At 37.2% G+C, this 27485-nt stretch overlaps 1 protein-coding gene across 2 annotated transcripts in view; it reads right to left on the bottom strand.

Annotated features, from left to right (window-relative positions):
- TTC39C (tetratricopeptide repeat domain 39C) overlaps positions 1 to 27485 on the bottom strand; it is a 104952-nt gene that overhangs the window by 54372 nt on the left and 23095 nt on the right. For both annotated transcript variants that reach the window (XM_063077382.1, XM_063077381.1), the window contains exons 2-4: positions 9936 to 9984; positions 7895 to 8023; positions 5575 to 5689 (exon numbers count right to left, since the gene is read on the bottom strand). In XM_063077382.1, the coding sequence (XP_062933452.1) occupies positions 5575 to 5689; positions 7895 to 8023; positions 9936 to 9984 (293 nt within the window). The remainder of the gene's footprint in view (positions 1 to 5574; positions 5690 to 7894; positions 8024 to 9935; positions 9985 to 27485) is intronic.

Raw genomic sequence — 27485 nt, 5'->3', positions numbered from 1 at the left:
GACATCAAGATTATGAATGAATTGTTATTTATTTCCTTTTCTTGGTTATTAAATTGTTTTTCATATAATAACTACATAAACAAATTATAAGGTGCAAAATAAGTACTGCAGGATTTCAGTAGAAAACTTTACTCCTTCTCACCCCCACTCCTAACTGGAAATTTGGAGGGAAAAATTGAACTCCATTTTATCCTGTCTTTTCCAGGCTGTCTTAGCTTTATTAAAGTAATGGAGCTCCAATTTAGGGAAGGGCAGCTTTCCAGGAGACAGGAACAGGGGTGTGACTAGGGACAGATAGGCATGTGGTTCAGAGGCATGAAACAGTTGACACACCGGGACAGAAGGGTGTATGTCCCACTAAGGAATGAACACCTTCTGGAGGAGACACGGGGCATCTCTAACACTGGGGTTGAAGGGACTAGGGTTAAGGAGATGAATTGTAATAATCCAGGTCTCAGGTGAGGATTTATAGGAAAGGATGGTACTTATGCAAACAAACATAAGAACCATCAATTCCCGCCTGCGTGGAACTCAGTCAACAAAATGTAAAAAACTACACAGTAAAAACCCCTTTCTATAGAATAAAAATGAAATGAATTCAAGATGCCTTTAATTTCTTGCCGAAGATAGGTGTCTCAGTGCCAGTGATTGAAAGCACATGTAAAAGTCTACAGAAACAAGCTTTTAAGGACCTTAATTTGAGCCAGGGAAACAGAACCTAATGTTTCAGACTAATTCAAAGATTACATACCGAAATATAAGCAAAACAAAGTGAGCACACTTGTAGAGACTTTGCTTTGACTACTTTCTACGTTCAACTTGGCATTGACATGAGTTCTCTAGGACTTGCCCTGTTCCTGGTCTCAAACGCTGAACCAGCACTTCTAACCACAGCGAGGGCCGCAGCAGAGAGTGTGCGCAGCCTCTTTGCACCTGCAGGAGGGGTGCAAAGAGCCCAGCCTGTCCTGGGCAGCAGCACCGCAGCTCCTGCAGGAGTTGTGCGAAGAGCTCAGTGTGCCCTGGTGGCTGTACCGCAGCTCCTGCAGGAGGGGTGCTGACAGCTCCGTGTAGCAATGCAGCAAACGAGCCACACCTTCCCACCAAGCAGAGAACACGGTGTGTGAGACCCACACACTTTGCATGGCCTTGCACACGGCTCCTGGGAAAGGTCAAATGGAAATCATTCAGCCTTCAGCCATTGATCTCTCTGCACCTGTGGAGGAAGGTAGAGAGAGCAGAAAACCACAGGCCATTTGCCCTACCCTATTAGCCGATGGGGGGAGGGGAGACAGGAAACCCAGCCCCATATGGGGGTGAAAGTCTTCCTGGGAAAGGGCAAGAGTCTCCTGGAAAAGGAAAACATCAAGTTATACTAAACTGATCTTAGAATAAATACTGTAAATTTTCGGGGGGACTGTATCTGGTGAGAGCACCTACCACAGTATCTTGTCTGTTTCACTTGTCCTGGAATGAGGCTGGTTAACCCCATAATGGAAGGTAAGTCCAGGCTTGCCTTTCTTGTTACCCAAATAAAAGGCTTCAGAGGAGAAAAGATGAGTTAGTTTTCACCAGTCAACCTACCTCCTCATTATTGTCTTTACCCCCAGTCAACAGAATTCTAATAGACTCAGTTCTCTAATCCCAATATTTTTCCTGAATGGCATCTCCTTTCCTCCATTCTTCCCTTTAATTCACCGAATATATACCCACTACCTGCTAAGCAAATGCACAACACAGATGCCAAGGACAGAGAGAAGAAACTGGACTTTTGTTCTCTGCAATGCTGGTCAGGAACAGGATCAAGATCCTTGACCTCCCCAAAGGTTCAGTATCACTCGTTCCCTGTGCAAGCTCTATGACTGACTTCTGTGCCTACTGGCTAAAGCATCTCCCTGAATTAGAATTTATTTGCCCATCTTTTCTCTCGCTAACCTATCAGTTCCCTCAGGGCAAGAGCTGCATCTCATTTACCTCTAGACCAGTATCTATCATCTCACAGTACCTGACACCTAGTAAGTGCTCAATAAATGTAGGGAAAAAGGTCAAGCAGCAGGTAGATCAACACAGTCCCTGCCCTTAAGGAGTTTACAGTCTAATACTTTAGGAAGACATGTAAATAAAAATTTGTATCGCCTCCTGCAGGGATGAATGCTCTAACTGGCCATATCCAGGGTACACATAGAGCAAAAAGGCCAGATTGACGAAGTTGGTGAGTTAGAAGTATATGAACGAAGAAGGCCTGGGCTGCACTGGATCAGGCAAGAGAGAAAAATAAAGCTGGAGGGATGATCCAAGCTGAGAGGGGAGGGTGAGCACAGGCAGGCAGCAGCAAAGGGAATTCAGGGAACCACTAGGCAAGGTAGAAGGAAGGCAGGAGGCAGGAAGGGGGGCAGGTTCTCTCATGCCACCCAAGGGGGAATGTGGACTTTACCTTGCAGGTGGTGGTCAGAGCACAGGTGTGAAATGTGTTAGAAAGATGGCCCCAGGGGCCTGTGGAGAATGCATCCTGGAGGAGTGAAAGTCTGTTATTCCATCCCAGGGGCTAGCTCCACAGGACCTGGGAGCAGGCCTGAGAACCCGGGCCTCTGGGCATAAGTAACCAAACGAAGATGATGGGAATGGTAAGACCACTAGGAATTTTTATGAAATAAGAACACCATGGCCCTGGTCCTGGTTTTGTCATCACTAATGAGCTGTGTAAACCATTCACCCTCAGTCAAATCATTCAACCTTAGCTGTCTCCCCTGTCAAATAAGGAAAACAATCTCATGAGGAAATTTAATTGAGCATATATTATGCCGACAATACAAAGATGTGTTTTTTCCCAAAAGGAAATGAAGAAAACATAATAAAACCAGGTGGCAAGTTCCATGAAATAGGTTTGAAAAACCACTTCTTTTTATTGTAAAAGTAATATATACTCACTGCAAAAATAAAAAAAAAAAAAAAAGAAAGAAAGAAAGAAAAGGAAAAAGACCCTTGGATAATAGAGTAAATTAAAAAGATATAAAGTAGTATGGGAAAGTGAAGAGAGAGGAGGGAGCAATTCATTATAAAGAAGTTCAAATGGGGTAAATAGAACTTTTTAAAAGAACGAAGCATTAAAAATTTTGCACAGACTCATCCCTGCCCAGAACTCTGGTTAGTGTGTACACCCCCTGGCTCCTCTGGGCCACCCCACCCAAGGGCTGGGGAGGGGAACCCATAACAAATGTCTCCAAGAAGATTAGTTTTTTTTTCCCCCAAGAAAATCATCCATCTAAAATGTTTTCTAAGAAATGGATCCCAACAATGAAGTAAATAAATTATTTGTAGTTTAATAACCCAATGGGTGTCTAAAAGGCAAATGAAGCACATTATTGGTTATGTTTGTTTGTTTGAAACAAATACTGAGCTATTCATAAAACAAATGTCCGCTATATACATTTATTAGAACCGGAGGCTTTCACGCCTGTGAGAATTTCACTTTAAAATCAATATCATATTCAGTAAGTCATAAGGCTTCTGGAAGAAGCAAAAATGCTGTCATATCTCTATGATAAACAAGACTAAATAACTGATTAATATCATACTATTAGAAGAACAGGTAAAGGCTATGAAGGCAATTTGTGAAAAATACAATTTATGGATAAAATATAAAAATAGATTCAACCTCACTAATACCCAAAAAAAAAAAAAAAAAAAATGCACAGTAAAGGAGACCATCTAAACGTCCAAGAGGAATTAATTAAATAAATTATGGCACATCTATATGATACACTAATATGCTATTATTTAATACTATATTCTGAAACTGCATCATAGGGAAAATATTTGAAATATAATCTAAGATGGAAACGTAGACTACAAAATACTGTAGATTTAATATTGTAAGAAAAAAGGTGGAGAAACATAAAATATTTTATTGACAATAAAGAATGATTTTCTCCAAGTGGTGAAATGAGAGATGACGAACTTGCTGGTTTTTGTATTTTTCTATCTTTTCAAATTTTACATAATAATATTTAGTAATTTTATAATCAAAATAGTTTTAAAAATAAGTAATACAATCTGACGATTCTCACCTTCATGAGGACAGGGACTGTGGCCTGCGTTTGCTCATCTAACACAGTGCTTAGCACACAGTACAAGGTCTATCACTATTTGTTGAATGGATCAATGAATGAACAAATGAAGGAAAGATACACTCATTTTCAAAATTTTGATGTACTTTCACACTCACACTATATTTTACTATGTTTGCTTTTTCCTTCTCTCTCAGCAGGTATTTTCTTAATGGCTAAAATTACTTCCTTACAAGAGCCTGTGAGTGTCAGGAAAAGGAAATACAAAAATCACAGAAAACCCAGAGCTCCTGTCTTGACCAAAGAGGTCCTGATCAGCTCTGCTGTTCTTCTGTATCAGAGTCAGTGAGGAATTCCAATAGGGGATTTTATTTTACTGCATTATAGAAAATTCACATGAGCTATGAACTCTTGACCATATAAAAAAGTTATCGGGAGAGTCCTGAGAAGAGGGTTAAAGAAAAAAAAATAATAATAAAAATTGAAACAAAACAAACAGCAAAGGAACATTATAGAACATATTTAAAAAGAAGGATAAATTCTAGGAAGTCCAAATTTTGGAGGTCAAAATAAAAGTTAAATTTCATTTTTGACTTGAGCCAAATAGAAACTAAGAATCTTCAGGTATAAATCAGAAACAGAGACAGAGACAGAAAGAGTGAGTGAGAGAGAGAAGAAAGGGGGAAAAACCAGTTTCTGGTAGTCTAGAAAGAAAAGTGTGCATGTTATAATTTAGCAGACATATATCCTTCATTTAAGGTTTGGGAGAAAATGCCTTTCTGTGAATTTTAATTGATTTCTTTTCGAATTTTAATTTTTTTCAAGTAAATCCTACCTCTGAAAGTGGCAGGTTTCTGCTGTCAGTGTCAGAGAGAGGGATAATGACATAAGCAAACAAATCAAGTCAATTTTAGACACAATCTTACAGCAAGCAATTAGAAACGCAGCTGAGTCTATTTCACTCAAGAAATTAAAGTAACAAAATCCTGGAAAACATCTCTCTTGGACAGACTAGTTGAGAAAATAATTTATATCCCTAACTAAAGGTTGTAAAAATGCACATCATTCAAGTATATTAAGAAATCTTTAATGATTTCCTAACATAATTGAAATCATTGAAGGTGCTCAGGCCTTCAATAATGATTTCCTGAAAACATTAAATTTCAATCAACTATATATTTCAATTTAAAGATTATTATCACAACTTGATTCCCATAAAGAAAAAGTATTGTATATCTACATATATATAAAAGACAAGGGTAATTTCTCTAAGTATGACAGAATCATCTTTAGACAAGAGGATGAAACACAGACTTAGGGACTAAAACTACTCTGTTGAACACACATTAAGCACTTATGATTGCAATTTCCCCAGTAATAAATCAGTAGCATGCCCCAAAGAGGAGCCACATGTTTTCAAAGACTGAAATATGAGGTGTTCTAAAACAAGAGTATTACCGATTGTGTCCACTGAAAAGCTGAAGCCATTAAAAATAATGTGTCAGCATACCTGACAATTCTTGTTTTACAAACGAAAGCACAGCCAGGTAAACTTGACAGTCAGCTATGATTATCTGCCTTTGAAGACGATCAACCATAGAGGGGGTGGATTTTCGGACATCAACCTGTTTGGTGGAAAGTGCACACCAATAAATTACACACAAAAACAATGATCCCTCCAAACTATTGTACAAAATAATTTCACATAGGAATAGTGAAATAGGGCAGTCACTCAAAGCCAGGTTTATACCATGAGCCTACTAGTTCCATATTCCCATCAGATCTAGCTTTGTTTTGTGAACAATACAATGCTGAAGAGCATTATGACTCAAAGACAAATATTCTAAGTGATAAAAACTGAATTTATGGGAAACATGAAAATCAACACGAAACTTCAGAATTTCACCTTTTTATTAAACAATATAAATTCTTACTTATCCAAAATAAAAATCATAAAAGGTGCAACACTCTCCAAAGTGGATAAGCTAAAAAGTCATCTTGCAGCCATCTAGTAGGATTAATATTAGGGTGTATTCTTTTGGTGCATGCAACTGAGATGTGTAGGTTGGAAGCTGATTATATTTCTGTTAAGGAGAAAATACCCTGGGATTGTAAATATTAGCTTTGAATAAATCACAAATTGTACTTGAAATTTAAGCTATATAAATAAAAATAAGCAAAAAATCAAATCACTTTTTATAAAATGTTGGTCTTTATCATAAAGAATGTTTTTAAAATGAGAAAAATAATCATTCTGGAATATAACACTCTGCATTCTTAATTCAAAGTAAACTTGAATAAAATAAGCTAAACAGCTTTCATGTGCTTTTACAATGACATAGAAATTATAGGATTTTTGCAAATACGCTAATACTTTACACAGTACATGCAACAGAGTGACCTCTTTCCTTTTTTTCTAGATTTTAGCATAATCCATCTTGGTCACTGTTGTTCCAAATCTAGCCCCAGATCTCATTACTCTGTTTGGGAAAATGTCAATCTATTGATGCTTCTGTCTGTTTGTAATAACATCTACTGAGCAGTGCTGTTGGGAGAGCTAATGAGATACTGTATATGAAAATGCATTTTAAATTGCAAGGACCCATGACAAATGTTAATTATTAACATATGTGCTAGACATGGTATTATATATGGAAATAAACTCACAGTCTAACGAGAGAATATAGACCTTATTACCATGTAATATAGTAAGTGCTCTGAAGGGTAAAGTACAGGGAACTATGGGAACCTGTAAGCAACACACTCAACAAGGCTTGGGGCCTCAAGCAAGAGTCCTGGGGGTAAGTGACATCTTAGAAGAAATAAACCATGAGTAGGAACTAGGTAGAGAGGGGAGAATGTTCTAGGTAGAGGAAAAGTAAATGCCAAGTCAGCCACACGAAGGAGTCTGGACTTTATTGTAATGGCGATGGCAGGGGATGGAGAGGCACACGGAGAACCCAGAAAGCATTATGTTATTTACATTTTACTGGCTGTACTATGGAGAATGAATAGAGAACTGTGACACTGGTGGCAGACATGCCAGTCTGTCTTAGGCAAGTGGGATGGTGGCTGACCTAGGGAGATGGCAGTGAGGATGGACATAAGTCAATGAATTCTAGAGATGTTTAAGAAAGAGAGTCAACAGGACTTGGTCACTGATTGGACATCGGGTTTGGAGAGGGAAGAAGCAAGGAAAACTCTGGCCCTTCTGGAGCATCAGAAGACTGTACTCTGGGCCCGTCCATGACTTCATCCAGGTGGACACCACAAGCAAGAGCAGAGTGAAGCAACCTCCTCTGACTGCTTTACAAGCGAAGGAGCAGAGAAAAGACAGGCAGCCTTTGAGGACTAATCCACAGACTGGTTTGCTGACTACCTATGTGACACACACGAGACCTTGGACACTCCAAGAAATATCAGGAGTAGGAAGACACATCTCCCTAGCCTAGAACTTTTGCACAGGAAAAGTGGATTATGCTGCTATTGTGACTTTATTTATAACCAAAGACTGCTGAGGACTGGGGAAAATTAGGTAAACAGCTAAATTCCAGAATTGTGCCAAAATACGATTCTGTTGTTCAACAGCCCTCACCACATGGTCCATAATGGAAGAAGATAATTCTAAGATACCAAGAGAACATGCACTAAATGGCTCTAATGACTAAACGGGGCTTCGATTAAGAGATAAATTTTACATAACCCACAGTCATAAAAAATTCAGTGTTTGTTTTTTTTTTTCAGTCATTTTCTAAACACCAAAAACCAAGTAAATGAGCAATGTTCTAAATAAGTAGCACACAGTCCACAACCTAAAGCTGTGTACTTACATTCTTCTTAATTTTATTCTTGATTGTTTCAATCACTCCAGCCTCTTCACTTTCACACAGCTTTTCTGTAGTTTTTAAGTCATCACACGCCAACTGCATTTTTTCTTCCTCAAATGTCATCATGGCATTCTTCCAAGAGGTAAGGAAAGAATGGATGATCAGTTAGTGCCTGAAAACTTACGCCAATTTATTACAACAAAACTCTAAACTAGAAAATGCCAAAACAAACCAAAGCAAAAAACCACTTAAAATTATTTGTTGCAAGTAAAAGAATCAAAATGTTACACAGCATACCCTACACTCCTTTACAGAAACTACAGTTTGTGGTTCTTACTAAACAGAGTAAGAGAAATTCTGTATAATTTCTGATTGGTTCCCTCAATTCAGTTTTTAAAGCAGTATCTCATTCAAAAGTTCATTCTACTCCCACGTAGATCCTTGGCTCCAACGAGTACTGCACAGAAACGCTAATGAAACAGCCTGTAGGTGCTCTTTGAATATCATCAGTCTTTCCAGGAACAGCAATATCAGTGGGCTCACTTATAAGGAATTCATCTTACATTGTCTACAGTTAAAAATTCCACTGACAGTTTGTTTCCAGGCACCTGATGCTGATAGATTTTTCAGGCCACATTTGGCTGGGTAGGGGCTGAAACCTGCAACTTTTACCCAGTAGGACTGAGGTTTCTGAGATTAATGGTCTGTAGGAGCAGACACAGAGTTGTTGCAGGATACCTGGTTCTTGGAAGGACCTAATGGATTTACCGTCTTCAGTTCTCTGTTCCCTATCAAATTCCTCCCATTCCATCTGGGCATTCTAGGCCTCCTCAGTACGGCTCTAACCTACTTCCCCATTCTAGCCAAACCAGACCACGGTCATCTTTGCCCGAGTGTCCCTGCCACACTCTTCTTCCCAACCACCCTCTCAAGCTGCTGCAATCCCAACCCTGCCACAGCCTTGCTCCCCACCCTCTCTCCACCACCGGCTCAGCCAAGACCCTGTGACTCTGTCTCTCTTGCAGCCCTTGTGGTCACTTGGGTACTAATGTTACGATCCCCACCTAGTGCCATTTCCTCGAGGCCTTGTAAACAGTAGGCCTTACCATTTTGTTGTATTAACTGGTGATGAGAGGAAATAAATAGCTTGAATGAAAACCCGTGTCCCTGGAGACTGGCCTGGTGCCAGTGGTTGGGCACCGCCAGGCTGTGCATGACATGCCCATTTACTGACATCTTTCTAAATCCAAATCTAAAGGCTTTTGATCTATTCATGACCTTTTATTTTTAGTTGTTATACAATTCTGATAGTTTTTTTTAAATTATGTGTTTAAAAGTAGTTTGCGAGATAAGTGTTTCTGAAACATGAAAGCATCTAATTTTCTACATTGCCCAATTTACATTACCAATTCTGTATTACCAGTTTACGTAACTGCAACCTATTCCCTTAATTCCCAGATATTAGTGTTTGGAAATACTAATCAATAAACTTTAGCTTTGCTCCTTTACCTTGTCTCCTAGTCCACATTCACTCTATAATTTTAGAGCAAACCTTTATTACCCAAATTCAGATCTTTTTTTGCCTCTGTAATGCAGTTTTAATTTTTAAAGAAGTCTTTCAATTACATGATGATTCTTTTTTTTTTTTTTTTCTTTTAAGATGACCGGTAAGGGGATCTTAACGCTTGACTTGGTGTTGTCAGCACCAGCCAGCGAGCTAACCGGCCATCCCTATATGGGATCCGAACCCGGGGCCTTGGTATTCTCAACACCACACTCTCCCGAGTGAGCCACGGGCCGGCCCCGCAATTACATGATGATTCTAACAAGGCTTTTGGTCAGGAAAAATGTAATATTCTAGAAGTAAGGTGTAAGCATTTTATTTTTAAAATCAGGGAAGAGAAGTTATCTCATAGGCATTGGTTAATAGGCCAAAACTTTATGTCGGTTTTAAACCCTAATAGATTTTCTAAAGCAGTGTATCTGTACAGCTGGTAGATATACTTGTTTCCTTACACCAACACCTCTCCCCGTAGCAACTTACCAAAAAACTGACAAAGCTGGCTCCAAAACTCATTAATGGGCTATGATTTCTGTTAAGAAAACAAAATAAAATTATTCTTATTATAAACTTTTACTTTAAAAGCATTTGATATATCAGGATCACTATATAATCCTAATAATTGAATAGAGGAAATTAAGGTCATCAAGCAGATGAAATTACCCTAAGAAAACAGTTAAAGAGGCAAGGTGATTCACAGCCCTATCTGCCAGGGTAGAGTCTGCCCCTGACTCTTTAGAGAGCAAGGTGGACAATAAAATCAAATTATAACAAGGACTGCCTTAGCAAATGTTTAAATTATGGCTACTAAAGAGTTGACATATTTAATATAAAGATGGCAGAAATGATCCAACATTTGCAAAAACATGGCCAAAAGAAGATGGTTACTATTCATTTTTAAGATGTAAAACTTGTCCAAAACTTTCTACTTATAAAATCAGTATAATTTCTAGAGTAGATCAAAGAGTTTCCCCACTGAACCAGATCTCACAAACTCATCTATGCAAGAATGTTAAGAACACTTCCTTAAGAATCAGCCATTCCCAAGAACGTTAAGAACACTTCCTTTAGAGTCAGCCATTCCCAAGAACGTTAAGAACACTTCCTTTAGAGTCAGCCATTCCCACTGTGATTGATACTCAGTCATTTTCCAATTTTATAGTAAGCCAAAAACAAAACAAAACAAAACCAATACCAATTAAATTTAAAGAATATAAGAACATAAACTTTCTGCTTCAAATTCAAGAATGGTACAAAACTGAAATCTCTAAAAACTACTAAAAGGAAAACCAAGTTGTAATTGCCTTCTTATATAAAAATCATTTCAACATGCAAATAATATGTGGTCAAAATAGAAAAAATGTGACAATTTAGTCAATCCCCTTCTGGATATGTACGTTGTATACAAAGTGATTGAATGTGTGTGTGTATGAGGCAGATAATATGCACATCTATATGTGTATATTGATATGTACATATACACATATACCTAATGTTTGGATGAACATCTTTGTACATATATTTTTGCAAGCAGGTCCAAATATATTCTTGGGATAAATTGTTACAGGTAGCATTACTGAGTCAAAGGTATGCACATCCATTTTTCTCTTGGAGTGGTGTATGTGTATGTGTGTTTGTGTGTGACAGAGAGAAAGAGAGAGGAGAGAGAGAGATCCAGGACTCAACTTATCTGGAATGTTAACCTTCTGCTACCATTTTTTTCATCTACTTTGTACCTACCCAAATTCTACACTTAATAAGTTTGTTTACCCCACTTAATAGGATACTTAAACATACAACAAAACAAACAAACAAACAAAAAAAAACCCCCAGGTGATCAACACACTGGTGAAGAATCCCAAACTAGCACTTCATACCCACACACCTTGCTCGAACAGCACACTATTGTGAAGTCTCTGTCATCCCTACAATCTGCTTCAAAGAAGGTACTAGTTTTTCTCATTCCATAGCACTACACAGATAAAACAGCATAAACTTTTACCCTACTACATTATACATCATATGTGCCTTACACATGACAGGCATTCAACAAATATGAATCAGTGAAGGAAGGAAGGAATGACACAGAACTGTGCCTTTCAGGAACAGATACCTCTCAGTCAAATGCTGATTATTAGGATTTTTACCTTCTTTTCCCTTTCCTTGTTTACATGTTAACCCCTTTGCCACTTGAGAAATGAAAGAAGCTGAAAGTAGGGCCTCGTGTTGCTATATTTGCTTCTTGTTCTTGACTAAAATTAGGTTTCTGAGAGCCATGGCAATTAATTATTCATGGTACCTAGCCTAGCCCTTATTACTTCACATACCATCTTATCACTTAAGTGAAAAAAAAAAGTAGAAACCAGCCCAGCGGAAACATTTTCCCCTCCTCGAAGTGCTGTCTGTAACCCCACAGCACCCGGGTGCATCAGGCACTCAGTGATGCATGGCTCAACGAGCAGTGCCCTGTCATACGCTGCACATCACTCGGTGTTGGAGGAGCCAAGGTTCACCTGTTTAGTTCACTTGGTTTTCTAACTTACCATACTTAAACTGAGCCTAAGTTGACTTAACTCATCCTAATCAATTTTGGCCCACAAATGTGTCTCTACACAAAACATTCATTTTGGAGATTTAGAAATGCTGGCAAAGAGTACAAGGATCATTACTTCAAAACTAGAGCTAGGGCAGGAGAAAGAAGAAGCTGCCCGCTCATTTCAATATTGCACATGTTAGGAACCAGCAGAGACAATGCTCAAACAAGAGGGGAATGGTGGCATTATGCAAAGGTTGAGTATGAAGGTAAGCATTAGAACCAGCACACAAACCTTTCTAAATACCAGAAAATAAGAAAAAAAAAGAAAAGAAAAGGAGGTAGGGCAAGTGGAATAAACCACACAGACAAAACCCCACTTATTTAAAAGAAAGGAGGACATGAAAAAACAATGGTAGGATAACCCACATTTTTTAAAAAAATGGATAATTATAAGGTGATGGAGGGAACAGGGAAGAAGAAACAAGGATAGAAACAAAGCTTCCTTATATATCTTGTTTTTATATTTGACTTTGAAACTATGTAAATATTATACACAATAATAATATCAGATTAAATTTTAATAATGCAATCCCTAAAAACCAAAAGTAAAATGAATTAAATGTACTTATATGCAAATCCAGCTGGGAACATAACCACACAGAATGTAACTATCCCAAGTGACTTTAAAACACAGTAATCTGACAGTATATCCCTATTATGAAATACCCTTAAAAACAGACCCCGAAAGACAGCCAAAAAAATCTTAATCTGTTTTCAGTAATTATATTCTTCCTGGACAAGTGGGTTTTGTTATTCTAAGGCTGCTGGGTGTGAAGTTTGTGATAAAACAATGAGTAAGAATGTTGATATGCACAGGAAAAATGATGAAGTTAATTTGAAAATCTTATAGTCCATGAAAGAACCAATGCAAACAAGTGTATTTTTTTTAATCTTAAAAGAGTAGCTTTGTCCACTGAAAAAGCCTAGAAACAATGACCACGCAGGAGCATTGTGCATGCCCAGCATCCTCTCTAAGTACATTAAGGAAAAGAGACCACGGCTCCTTGAAGAAATGGCTGAGTCCAGGTCAGGGGCAAGAAATGTTCAAGAAGAACCTGAAATATATTGTTAGAGAAAAAAGGAAGTTTAAAAACATATTAGAGTCTTGAAGAGGTTCCCACTGGCTAAAGATGGAACAATTTGATGATTCTGGAGGGCAAAAACAGCAATGGAGTAAAACATCAAATAAATTTAAACCAAGAGTTCATAACGATATTTTTAAATTAAAAACAAACAAACAAAAACAATCCTCACTGTTGTTTATGGAGGATTTTAGGGAACTAACTCATTATTTTGAAAACTGATAAAAAAGAAAAATTATAAGCATTTACCCTGATTTTTCCCTATGAACTCAGAGTAACCAGTTAGTTGTGGGGAGGGGAGAATTTATCTTTACAGAAGTATCCTGGGCTAATAAATGAAAATCAAATGACAGAACTAGAGTATCACCATTCTGCAGCTCCTAATGAATTAATGAACATAGGTAATGATCATAAAGACAGGGACAGGAGAACATATTAAAAACTACCATGGTGATAGAATCAGCAAAATCCAAGCTGTGGGAAATTCTACAGGACACAGATCCTAGGTTCCTGTAGGAACAAAACACATAAACAACAAAAACAAAACACAAAAACACATAAAGACACACATAAGAGACATGAAACAACAATATATACACACATCTATATAAACACATAAACACAATAGCAACAATTAGAAAATAAAATTTTAAAATTAACATTCACAATAGCACCAAAATATTAATTATCTAAGAATAGCTCTAACAAAGATGTGTAATGCTCCTACACTGAAAATTCAAAAACATTGCTAAGAGAAATTAAATACCTAAATCAAGGTTTCCCAACAGTGGCATTCTTAACACTTGGGACAGATAATTCTTTGCTTGGGGGCTGTCCTGGACCTCGTGGGATACTAAGCAGCATCCCTGTGTCCTCTGCCCGCAAGATGCCAGTAGCACACTGCCCCCCCCTCACCCACTGACCCAAGATGTGACAACCAAAATGTCTCCAGACATCGCCAAATGTCTTCTGGGGCCAAAAATCAACCCTAGTTGTGAACCACTAACCTAAATAAAGAGATGAACAATTTTTGCAGATTGGAAATATTGCTAAGGGTTTTTTTTTTTTGTTTTATTGGTTTTCTTTTTGGCAGCAGACTGGTACAGGGATCTGAACCCTTGACCTTGGTGTTACAAGGCTGCACTCTAACCAACTGAGCCAACTGGCCAGCCAAAGACATTAATTTCTCCTAAAATGAACCACAGATTCAATGCAATTCCAAGCAAAATCCCTGGGGTGTATGTGTTGAAAAATTGATTCTAAACTTTATATGAAAAAGCAAAATATTTAGAATAGCCAAAGCAAATTTGAAGAACAAAGCTGGAGACTTACATTACCAGATATTAAGACAAATAAAATTAAGAATTTCTATTCACTTGTAAGAGATTGGAAAAGGCAAAACACAGACCAGGAGAAGACATCTGCAATACATATATCCAACAAAGAACTCATCTTCAGAACATATTAAAAACTCTCATGAATCAGTAAAAATTATTGACAACCCAGTAAAAAATGGGCGAAAGTCTTGAATAGGCACTTCACAAAAGAGGGTATCTGCAATGGGTCAAATGTGTCTCCCAAAAGTTCATGTATTGGAAACCTGATCTCCATTGTAACAGAGTTAAGAGAGTGGAAAATCCAATTATGTGCAGGGCCTTTGAGAGATGACTGATTCATTAGGACTATGTCCTCATGAATGGATTAATCAATTCATGAGGACATAGTCCTAATGATTCAAGTGTTACTGAGACCAAGTGCTAGTGAGGATGTGGAGCAAGTGGAACTGTCATACATTGCTTAGCATTATCTACTAAAGTTAAATGCATGACTATTTTATGACCCAGTAATTTCGTTCCTAGGTGTATATATATACAACAGAATTTAATGATTACATCCCCCCCCCACAAAAAAATACATGTACAGTAATAGCAGTATTAGTCATAGTAGCCTCAAATTAGAAAGTAATTCAAATGTCTATCAACAGAAGAATGAATCAGGTAACTGCAGACGATTTATTCAATGGAATGGTTCACACTATGGAAAACAACAAACTACACTTGGTATTGTGAGTCCTTTTAACTATGGGCAATCTGACAAAAGTATAGTGGTATCTCATTGTGGTTTTAATCTATGTTTCCCTGAAAATGAATCACTTTCAGCACTTTTCAATATGCTTATTGACTTTTGGATACTGTATTAGTCCATTTCTGTTGCTTATAACAGAATACCTGAAACTGAGTAATTTATAAATGCAATAACATGAATCAATCTCATAGGTACAATGTTGAGTGAAAGAAGCCAGACACAAAAGAGTACATACTGAAGGATTCCATTTTTATCAAGTTCAAAACCATTATTATGACCTCTAATGATACAAGTAGTTACTTTTGAGGTAATATCAGAGAAGGAGCCCAAGGGAGCATACTGGAGCTGAAAATGTCCCATAACTTTATCTGGATGGTAGTTACACCAGTGTTTACGTATGTAAAAATTCTTTACAATACGTAAGTTTTATCTCATGAAAAAGATTTTAAAAAATTAAAAAGAAGAGAAAAAATCAGATAAATGATAACTGATGGGTATTTGATAATATTAATGAATTTGTATTAATTCTTCTAGATGGGGCAATGGTTCTGTGACTACTAAAAGGATTCTCTAGTTTTTAGAGACTCATATGAAAGTATTTACAGATGATATGATGACCGGGATTTGTTTCAAAATAATTTGAAGGGTAAAAGATTTAAAAGTGGGCAGAAGTATAGATATAACAATATTGGCTATGACTTGATAACTATTGAGGTTGAGGGACTGGTGTGGAATACATTAAATTATGGCATGTACTTTGGAAGAGGTATGACAATTTCCAAAATAAAAAGTTAAAAAACAAACAAACATGGGCCGAGCCTGTGGCGCACTCGGTAGCGTGCTGCGCTAGCAGCGCGGCAACGCTCCCGCCGCGGGTTCGGATCCTATATAGGAATGGCCGGTGCACTCACTGGCTGAGTGCCGGTCACGAAAAAGACAAAAAAAAAAAAAAAAAAAACAAACAAACATACAAATAAAAATGTTTCCTGAAAGATACAGTGTCTTTTGGGATCCTTTAATGAAAGGGCTTCTTATGGTAACTGTCATAGTCTGCTTTTTAAAAATGAACCATGAGTAATAAATAGCTCTAAATGTTTCTCTCTGTATAATGAGTCACCCAAAGGTAGAAAACCTGTTGAGAATAAAGGAAGCAATTGACTGTTTATTCCTATATTTGCCAACATTGCCATGGGGGAAAAAAAAGTTTCTCCAGGATATTAAAAATGGGATATAAAAAATCTCCAGGATATAAAAATGATGAAGATACTGCTTCCTGAAATATAGTGGAAGGAGATGTGTACATCTGATTCTCAAATGACTATTTCTGTGTTAGATAACTGGTCATAATTACTACAAGACACTCCCTGGCTGAATATACTTCTTCAAATGCAACTTTATAGCCCACAGTGGCAAATGGCTGGAATTTTTCAAGCGTTTCTTCGATTTTTCTGAAAATGCTCTATATTTATATAATGCCCAGTTCTTAGAAAAATCTCCTAAATGACTTTTCTCCCCTCCAAATACGTGGGGAATTTGGACCCTTGTGGATTACCAAGGAAACCCAGGACCACGTGACCCTAATCAGACCACGGCCCTCCTCCACTTCATTCACTGCATCCCAGATCTGAGGGTCGAAGAAAAAATTGCATGAACTCACTCCCCCGGCCCCCGCTCTTAATGGAGGCTCTGCCTTTTCTGTGACCCATGCTGCTTTAAAAATCAGAGCCCCAGAGGATCACTGGAGTTAACTTTGTACAATCTGTAATCAAGGAAATATCAAATGCTTTTCTAGATGCCTCTGACCTTGCCTTCAGAAACAAAGCATTTGCCAACAGGACAAGTGATATCCTCTGCTCTGTCTGGTATAATCAAAAATGGGACTTAAGGAGACAAAACTGGTTTAGTGTTTCATTTTTTTTTCTTGAAAGTAAAGTAAAACAATGACAACAGAAGAAAAAAGCTATGTGCATCAAGCCATTCGTAGGGAAAAGCCATTTGTGGGTTTTAATGAACTATCTACATAGGGAAAAGCTTTAAGACATTGGATTTGGCAATGACTTCTTGGATATGACACCAAAAGCACAGGTAACAAAAGTAAAAATAGATAAACTGAACTACATCAAAATTAAGAACTTCTGTGCCTCTAAGGACATAACAAGCAGAGTGAAAAGGCAACCAACCTATGGAATAGGAGAAAATATTTACGAATCACATCTCTGATAAGGGTTAATATCCAGAATATAGTAGTCCCTCCTTTTCCAGAGTTTCATTTTCTGAGGTTTTAGTTACCTGTGGCACAGTACTTTAAGATATTTTGACACAGAGAGAGAGAGAGAGAAACAGAGAGAGAGAGAGATCCCATTCACATAACTTTTACTACAGTATATTGTTATAATTGTTTTATTTTGTTATTAGTCGTTATTATTAATCTCTTACTGTGCCTAATTAAACAAATAAAATTTGTCATAGGTATGAACGTATAGGAAAAAACATAGTGTATATAGGCTTTGGTACTATCCACAGTTTCAGGCAACCAATGGGGGTCTTGGAATGTATCCCCAAGGATAAGGGAGGACTATTGTATATAAAGAACTCCTACAACTCAATAACAAAAAAAGCAAACAACCCAATTAAAAAATGGGCAAAGGACTTGAATCAACATTACTCCAAAGAAGATATACAAATGGCTAACAAGCACATGAAAAGATGCTCGACATCACTAATCATTACGGAAATATAAATCAAAACTACAATGAGATACCCACCACCTCAAGCCCATTAGGATAGCTATTATCAAAAGAATAGAAAATAATAAGTGTTAGAGAGGATATGGAAAAACTGGAACCATTGTATATTGTAAAATGGTGCAGCCGCTATGGAAAACAGTATGGCAGTACCTCAAGAAATCAGAAATAGAATTACCATATGATCCAGCAATTCCACTTCTGGGTATATACACAAAGAATTGAAAGCAGGAACTCAAACAGGTATTTATACACCCATATTCATAGCAGCATTATTCACAATGGCCAAAAGGTGGAGGCAAGCCAGGTGTCCACTGATGAATAAATGAATAAACAAAATGAGGTATACACATATTATTGAACCTCAAAAAGGAAGGAAATTCTGACACGTGATAACATGGATGAACCCTGAGGACATTATGCTAAGTGAAATAAGCCAGTCATAAAAAGGTAAATATGATTCCACTTTTGTAACCTATCGTAGTCTAATTTGTAGAGACAGAAAGTAGAAAGGTAGGTAGTTGCCAGGAGCTGGGGGCAGAGGAAGGGCTGGGGAGCTGTTGTTTAATTGGTATAGAGCTTTAGTCTTGCAAGATGTGAAGCGTTTTAGAGATTGGTTGCAAAACAATATGAATGTACTGAAAACTACTAAATTGTACACTTAAAAAATGGTAAAGTTAATAAATTTTGTGTTATGTATATTTTACCATAATATAAAATCCGTTATGAAAAAAAAACAGTCTGTAATAGAATAAATGACTCATAAAATAAACAGGTGAAATATTATTATGACCTAAAAATTCTTTTGATAGAATTTAATGTAAAAACAAAAGTTCTGTTTTATACTATGTTCCAACACAATGAAAAATGAAAATATTTTTTTGAGAGGCAATAAGATTAAGGGTGTTCTTTCAATGAAAAGTGGGTATATGTGCAGGAGATAAACAGTCACGAATAAAACTGCTCCAATCATCATCTGTTTTCCTACTGTCACCAAAGACATTCTCCCTTCATTTACACCCTTTTTAGAGAGAAAAATACATCATTTAAGTCAATTTACTGTTCTAAATACTCCCTGTGATTCAGTTCTTGCTTTGATACAATTTCTCAACAGAATATATCATCCAGCCAACAATTCAACAGCAAAAGAGCCAAATCCTGCTTACGTGGGAGTGAGTTATCACTTAGTGGCAAGCTGTGCCCTAGCTATGCCCAGTTCTCTCCCACCCTTAACACAGCCTGGCAGAGAACTGGACCCAAAAGAAGTAAAGAGAAGGGTACTTGTATGAGGTTACTCCCCAAAACAGTCTCTGATTTTTTTTCCCCAAAATGAATGTAAATGATTTAGGGATTGCTTTTTAAATTACCCATATAAGTAGTAGTATAAATAAGACTTTTAATGTGTCCCCTTCAAAATTAAAAAAAAAAAAAAAAAAAAAAAAAAGGAGGAAAGAAGGCCACACATTTTCTTGGTATGTGTGAATTCATTCTCTTATTATTAAAAAAAAATTTTTTTTGGCATCTGGCTGGTACAGGACCTTGGTGCTATCAGCAACATGCTCTGACCAACTTTTTTCATTTTTAATAGTGAAATATTCCCTCCTCCTACCTGACTCCTCCCCAGTCTGCCAAGAAAAATAATAAAAGGTTTTATAACAAGGAATGTGATGAGGGCTGAGTTAAAGACCAAAAATATGTGCTTTGAACATGTAAAAGTCAGTAAGAGATAGATAAAGCCTTGAAACGTCCCAGTTTCCCAGGACACTGATGGCCTCAGTGTAGTCCTCACTTAGCTTGTACTCGTGGTTCCCAGGCTATCAGCTCAGTTTTTACTGTCCTGTATTTCAAGTTCTCGAACTTGGAGCGTACTGTGGTAACAATCAATAGATAAGATTAATTTGGTACTTCAGAAATGAACTATGTTTTCCAAATATAATGAACTTAATTTTTAACACCATTAAGACACAGAAACTATTATGGTGAGCTACTTAGAGACCTCAATCTAAATTTGAAGATGTTGCAGCAGTAATAGAGAAAGGGATGTCTGACTAGCCAGTGCTAAGGAGCAGAAAAGCTCTTATCACTCACCACCTAAAGAGACCGAACGATTTATCTCTACTCTTATTATGATAGCAAGGAAGAACAGTCACGCTTTTCAGCACCTTTTTTCTCACAGCACCTACTTAACAAATGTTTATTAAAGAAAGCATCTTCCATATGCAGAAAAGGAAAAGGTGCCACCAAAGTAATTAATAGAAAACCCTAGACCAAAGGTCTAGGAAGAAAAGTGCCCCATTCCCTCAGATGGAGGCCGAGGAAAATAAAACGTAAAGAGATTTTTTAAACAGTTTTTCTTGACATGATTCAAAACAGTTATGAAGACTATTTTCCAAAGCATTTTAGTTTAAAAGTACTCCAAATGCATCCTGCATGTATTACATATAGCACCCCTAGAGGTCTTAGATGATGACACAGGATCAGTGGAATGTGCTCTTTTGAATCCTTCTATGAATTGGATCACAAAATAAAATTCATTATCTGTGGTTTTCCTAAAAAGTGAAATCACTTCTATAGTAATACAAGGGGATCTGTCCCATTCACTAGGCCTCATCCTCTCAACATCCCTGAGAGGTAGGCACCCAGTTCCACCTCCTGTGCCCCCTACTGCTCCACACCTTCCAAGAATCCATGATAAATTCCCAATTCTAAAAGAGCTTCCCATTGTACACAGGTGACTCTGAGCCTGCTCGGTGAAGGACTAAAATGTCAACTCCATCCAAGCCAAATGATTAGGAGGGTGATTAAGAAAACAGGCCGAACAAAAGCAACACGACTCACTACCAAAGTCAAAGAAATTAATTACAGTTTTCCAGATTGTTCCTTGCCTCCATCAACAAGATTATCGAAGAGAAAACTATAGATTTCCTTTTAAAAAGCAACAAAAATATGTTTTAAAACACCAGGATAATTAATTTTAAAATCACACATCCAAGAGTCATGATCAGATAATGTTCTTCAGTTTAAAATAAATGAAAAGTGACCTCTTCTAAACCTAGGGCCATAGGAAAAATTTTAATGAATCTAGTTTTGTTCCATTCATCCATTTGAAATGTATTTTGCTAAATACCTTTTATACAGCAGGCACCGTGCCATTCACTGGATATACAAAGTCCAGTTTGGCAGCTGGAAACATTCCAAATAACCCTTCTAATAAATGGTGATGGGAAGTAGGTAAATGGTTGTTACCTTGACTCAAAGTCATTCCTTGTCACCTTATTTTTTGAGGATGAATGAGGCTCTCTCTAACATCATATTTGATGAAATTTGCAAAAGGGTACTTGCCATCTTTGATTTCTTCTTCTCTAGCGTTCTTTTTTAAAGAATATATGAAGAAGCCTCTAGTCACTCTCTACCACATCTCTATAATTTAATTCTCTGCACAGCATTTATTACTATTTTATGTTTGTCTCAGTATTTATTTGCTTGAATAAATGGAAGCTCCCCAAGACAGGGGACCCATCTCCATTATGTGCTGCTCCCCTAACCACCTAGGACAGAACCCAGCACCTAACAGTACAACAGGCCCCCAACGTGTGTCTGTTTAAAAAGCCAACCATGTTCTGCAAAATCCGTAATTCATATTTCATGTGAAGGGCTGTCCTCCACAGGACCAAAAAGAATGACCAGATAAAAGATCTCCATTGACCTGAATCCATTAAAAACTGCCTTCACTAGTAAAAATTAATGTGCTTCTTTCCTTTATCAGAAGACAGCTGTGGGGAAACTCATGGAAGAGCTCTACTTACTTTTCAGACCCAACTCAAAGCGTGACACTTGGGGAACTTTTTATCTAAAGGACAGCATTCTTCTAACACAATTGGTCATCACAGTAATTCAGTAGTTTATGAGTATTTGATATACACGTGTTTGGAATAGGTCCAGTCTTCTCTTCAGACTTGTTTTCATTGTGTGCCCACCTTTCCTGGGGATATGGGAGTCTGTAGCCACCATCAGCTCACCCTAGGCCCCCCTGCAGGCCAGGGCACCCTGGGCCAATAAAGGTACAGGTCTCTAGAGAGTGTGGTTCCTGTGCGTGCAGTGAGGTTTGCACTTGTAGCCACCGTAGCTTCTTATGGTTTACTTTCGTTATGCTAACTGCTTGTGACGCGGCCTTGCCTTTTACTGGAAAATGACTTGTCATTCACCAGCTGGTGCCAAGAATCCAGGAAAGACTCTCACTAGAGGGAGGCAGCAGTGAAGCCGTTAGTTTGTAGCAGGCAGGGCATGCAAGGACTTTTGGGGGCAGATCAAGACACTAGGTCTCCTCCCCATATAGGGACAGAATAAGCAGGAGCCTCAATGGTCCATTCCTACAGCTTGAGGAGGTGATTATCTACAGGTAGAACATTAACGAGCCACTCTAAGAGGCACCCTGAAAAAAATAACAACCAGGCCCTGGACTCTTACTTCCCATGGACAATTGTGCTGATTGATGCATTTCTAGGATGTACATAAATTAAGAACACATTCCCCCAGTACAGCAAGACATCCCTCAAAGCTACTGCAGAAGGGTATCACAAGCACATGACCAAAACTGTTCAGCTTGTCTTTGGTATTCAGAAAAGTAAAAGCTACCACATGTAGGGTATCCTCAGAACTTGGGAGTTCTAAGTGGGGAGAGGTGGGATTATGAGAACCGGGACAAAAGGGAACCAGTGACCAGGACAGAAGACATGTGTGCTTGGCCTGGGGCGGCCGCCAGGACACCTGAATGCTCCCTCTCTTAGAGTCCCAGCCAGGCCCAGGAAGAGGGAGGGGAGAAAAGATAGAGAAAGCAAATGAAGGCCAGGGAAACAGTTTGGCCCTGAGTCCCCCATCTTTTAACTGCCAAAGGATATCTCGAGTTAGAATTAACTGGTCTAAATAATATGACAGACTATTCAGTAAGTGGATATACAGGAAATAAAACAGCTACAGAAAAATTAAGTTTGTCTCAAGACAAAAACAGGGAAAATATAAAATATTTCTATTTTCATGATTACTTTAATCTGAATTTTTAAAAAATCAAGATAAAAATGGTGGGAAGGGAATATCCTGCTCTCTTTCTTGCCTGGGGCTTTGGCACACAGATCACCCCCAGACCTCCTGGTCACTGTCTTCTCACCCTCTGTCCTCAATGGCTCCTGCTTGGGCTCCAGGCTTCAGTCTAAATGGTGCTGGTTCTACTCCACCCTTCCTGGTCCTCTGGGCTCTCATTTCTCCTCGGCCTTCACCCTTCAGAACACTACTCACACTGGCATGGTGCCTAGCACAGGGCCTGGCATCTAGAATGCCCTCAGCGGGAACCTGTCAAATGAATGAATGAGTGAATGAGTGAATGAGTGAATGAATGAATGAATGAACCACCTGACAAACAAACGGACAAAAGCATATCTGTCAGTTGTTATTTAAGGTGGCTCCATGCCTAAGAAGCTATTCCAGAAAACAGGACTAACACTTGGATAGTCTCTGGGTTATACAAAATGCTTAAAATGATTTCCAGCTTTTACTACTAGCTCCCTTTAAAACGTCATTTTACAAACACAGTTTTTGGATTGTTCACCCGTAGGACTCTGAAAATTATTAAATGTGGCATTATAAAGGCAGCTTCTGAAACCAGAAGTCCTGCATAATTATGAAATTTTCTCTTGAGTCAGCAACATGTCTGAAGAACTGTATAATCATGTATCGATATCCTCAATAAATCTATTCCAAAATTTTAACAATTTAAAATATAAACAATTACAGTGTTTGCACAAAGAATATATTCTACAACAGAATAAAACAAATCTAATTTTTGACCTACACACTGATAGTCAACGCTAGCCTATATTTGAAAAGAACTCCCTATATTTGAAAAGCCCACTTAAGAAAAACAACCTCAAAACAGCAGTCACTGATCCTACCTATGAAAGTGGTGTCTTCAAAGACAAATACTGTTATAATGTTTTAATAAACAGGCATATAGTACACAAAAAGAAAGCAATATTTGCTCAAAGTTCCACTAAAACTAATTCCACTCCAGGAGAATAGAGGTAGAAAAAAAATATTAACAGTTTTAACTCAAAATGTACATTTAACTCAAATATTTATCATTCCTTTTAAAATTCAAATAAGAATGGTAAAGGCCTTTAATTTCCTACTCATGCTGGCATGACTGGCTGCTGCCTTTAGGCTATGAGCAGCACTGAGTAAGTCAAAAGTGGCAGTAAACACCTCATTTATTTAAGGAAGTCAGAGATAGGGTATTTAAAAATTGAATTTTAAGAAAATCGATTCATTCTCACAAGCCCTTAACACATTATGCAACTATAAATTAATATCTTACTTAGAGTTTACCAAGTATTTCAAAAGTATAAAACTTTATAACACATTCTGGAAAGCATATGTGTATTTGTTTTCCAGATTCAGTGGTTTATTAGTCCCACACTAATTATTAAACTTTCATGCTATATTTTTTACTTCTAGTAGAGGCATTCTCAGAACACAAAAATCATACACATGAGGGTACTTCAAAAAGCTCATGGAAAAATAGAATTAAAAGATAATACGAATTTTTCCATGAAATTTTTGAAGACCCCTCATAAAATAGATAAAACCTACCTATAAGAGGTTCTGTTTTAATAACAGAATGAAATTCTTTCCCAGATTAAAGCTTCTGTAATGATATTTTTGAAAGCTATATTACAACTAAAACAAATAGGCAATGTATAAAATAAACATGGTTAAATGAATAAGATGGTGTTTTATCTTTCACATATTTTCATTGCTTCCTCTGTGGTCCTGTCTCCAATACAGAGCTGTTATATTTTATAATGATCTGTTATAATGCCAAATATTAGCAGCAGGAGATATTTCCTTTTTCAATAGTTTTATTACGGCATCAAAGTGAGCTACATATAAAGAAGCGGTTGCTTGGTTGTTTGCTGCTGTTCTTGCCACAACATTCACAAGCTTTCTTCTGTGCATATCATCTGCCTTCCTGCTACGAGAAGAAATAAAGAAGGAAAGAAGGGAGGAAAGAGGCAGAGAGAAAGGGAAGGAAGGAGGGGGGAAGGAAGGGAGGGAGAAAAGAAAAGAAAGAAACACTGCATCACAGTCTAAGAATAGTATGTCATGATTTTTGAAAATAAGTGATGTTAAATACACATTAAACACGAATATGTGAGTTGTATAACCATAAAAACTCCACAATTTATAAAGAACTCTGAGATTAAGAAAATACATATCAATATAAATGTATATCTGCTTAACAAACTATGGACTTAATTAAAATAAGGTTTTGAGCAGGGCAGCGTGAATATCATGCTGAAATTCTATATACTATATAGAAGGTGATATTTAGGGACAGCTAAGTATTTCAGCAACAACTATCCATTAAATTATGTGAAATAAAAGTCAAATTATTTGAAGCAAAAAGAAAACACATTTAAAAGGATTTTTTTCCTGCAGAAGCATGGTTGACACATTATTCGTCCATATGCATTCAAATATACAACACAGCATTTACAGTGACTAGCAGGAATGAAAATTGATGTCAATATTTTGGAAAGTTATCTATCAATCTATGAGACTTAAAAATGTTTCTAAGAATCTACCCTAAGAAAAATGAAATGCAGGAAAAAAATTTTACACAGAGATGTTCATTGTGGTATTACACATAGAATCAAGAAATAAGAAAACAAGAATGTTGAAAAATAGCAACTGGTAACCAACTAAGATATATTTGCCTAGCAAAATATTATTTTACACACAAAAAATTATAACTAAGGAAATGCTTACTTCAGTATGTTTGAAGAAGTGTAAGTTCTAGAAAATAGCCCTCTGTTAAAATCTCAACTTGATCATGGACTAGCTGTGTGACTACTGGCAAGATATACAAACTCTCAGCCTGTGGTTTTCTCATTTGAAAATTTAATGTAATTATATCGCCTTACATGGGGGGGTAATAAGTAAACTAGGAAAGTATCTAAAATGCCTAGTCTGAAGTTTGGCACATAGTAAGCATGCAATAGACCAGTTACCATGTCATTATGATAAATGAAAAAGCAGAATACAAAGTTATATGTGTAGCATTACAAACTATTCAAAAACATTCACAAAAGGAAATAACATAAATGTTATCTATGAGTAGCGAGAGTAAAGGGTGATTTTTCTCTTTTTCTACTTTCTTCTTCAGCTCATCAATGAATAAGCATTTCTTTTACAACTTTAAAAGTTTTTAATCAACACGAGGCATAGTTTAAATATGTGCACAGAAAAGTAATTCTAAAAAACCAATATATAATTAAGTTTCATCCATTTACTTATTTAAAATTTCACAAATATTTTTTGAGCACGTATATGAGCCAAACACTGTTTCAGGCACTGGAATAGGGCCCCTTCACATGGAATTTATGTTCTAGAATGGAAAGACCTACAGTAACAAATACATATTTATTGCTAAATTATTAATTCTATAACTGATCGTATAACCACTTTTAAAATGATATTCTTGGCATTTATTACAGCCTTTGAGAAAACGAAACAAAATGCAGTAAGTCAGAACATTTTTTTAAGTTAAACATTTTTTCTAAAGTCACAAGAGAGCAGTGGGATGGAGCAGAGCCTCTGACACTTTACTATGCGTACAAATCCCCTCTTGTAAAAATGCAGGCTCTCACTCAGGTGGTCTGGAGTGAGGCCTGAGGCTCTACATTCTAACAGGTCCCTAAAGATACAGAGGCTTCTGGTCCCTAAACCACACTTTGACTAGCTAAATCTTAGAGTCGCTGTTAGGATTTTTGTTTCAAAAACATGTTAATAATGCTAGCAGTCAGAGTTCTGTTAACTAAAATCCTCTACTTTCTTTTTTTTTTTTTTTTTTAGTGACCTAGAACAGGGTCAGCAAACTTTCTTTATTTTTATTTATTTTTTTTCTTTAAATTTTATTTTGTCGATATACATTGTGGCTGATTATTGCTCCCCATCACCAAAACCTCCCTCCCTTCTCCCTCCCCCCTCCCCCCCAACAATGTCCTTTCTGTTTGCTTGTCGTATCAACTTCAAATAATTGTGGTTGTTATATCTTCTCCCCCCCCACCCCCGGTTTGTGTGTGTGTGTGTGTGTGTGTGTGTGTGTGTCTGTGTGTGTGTGTGTGTGTGAATTTATATATTAATTTTTAGCTCCCACCAATAAGTGAGAACATGTGGTATTTCTCTTTCTGTGCCTGACTTGTTTCACTTAATATAATTCTCTCAAGGTCCATCCATGTTGTTGCAAATGGCAGTATTTCATTCGTTTTTATAGCTGAGTAGTATTCCATTGTGTAGATGTACCACATTTTCCGTATCCACTCATCCGATGATGGGCATTTGGGCTGGTTCCAACTCTTGGCTATTGTAAAGAGTGCTGCGATAAACATTGGGAAACAGGTATACCTTCGACTTGATGATTTCTAATATAAACCTTTCCGGCAAGAAAAATTTGAAAACATGGGTAATAATT

This window comes from Cynocephalus volans, chromosome 13 (assembly GCF_027409185.1).
Source record: "Cynocephalus volans isolate mCynVol1 chromosome 13, mCynVol1.pri, whole genome shotgun sequence".
NCBI lineage: Eukaryota > Metazoa > Chordata > Mammalia > Dermoptera > Cynocephalidae > Cynocephalus > Cynocephalus volans.
Note: the sequence above shows the minus strand (reverse complement) of the source record. Positions and strands in the feature narration are given on the sequence as shown.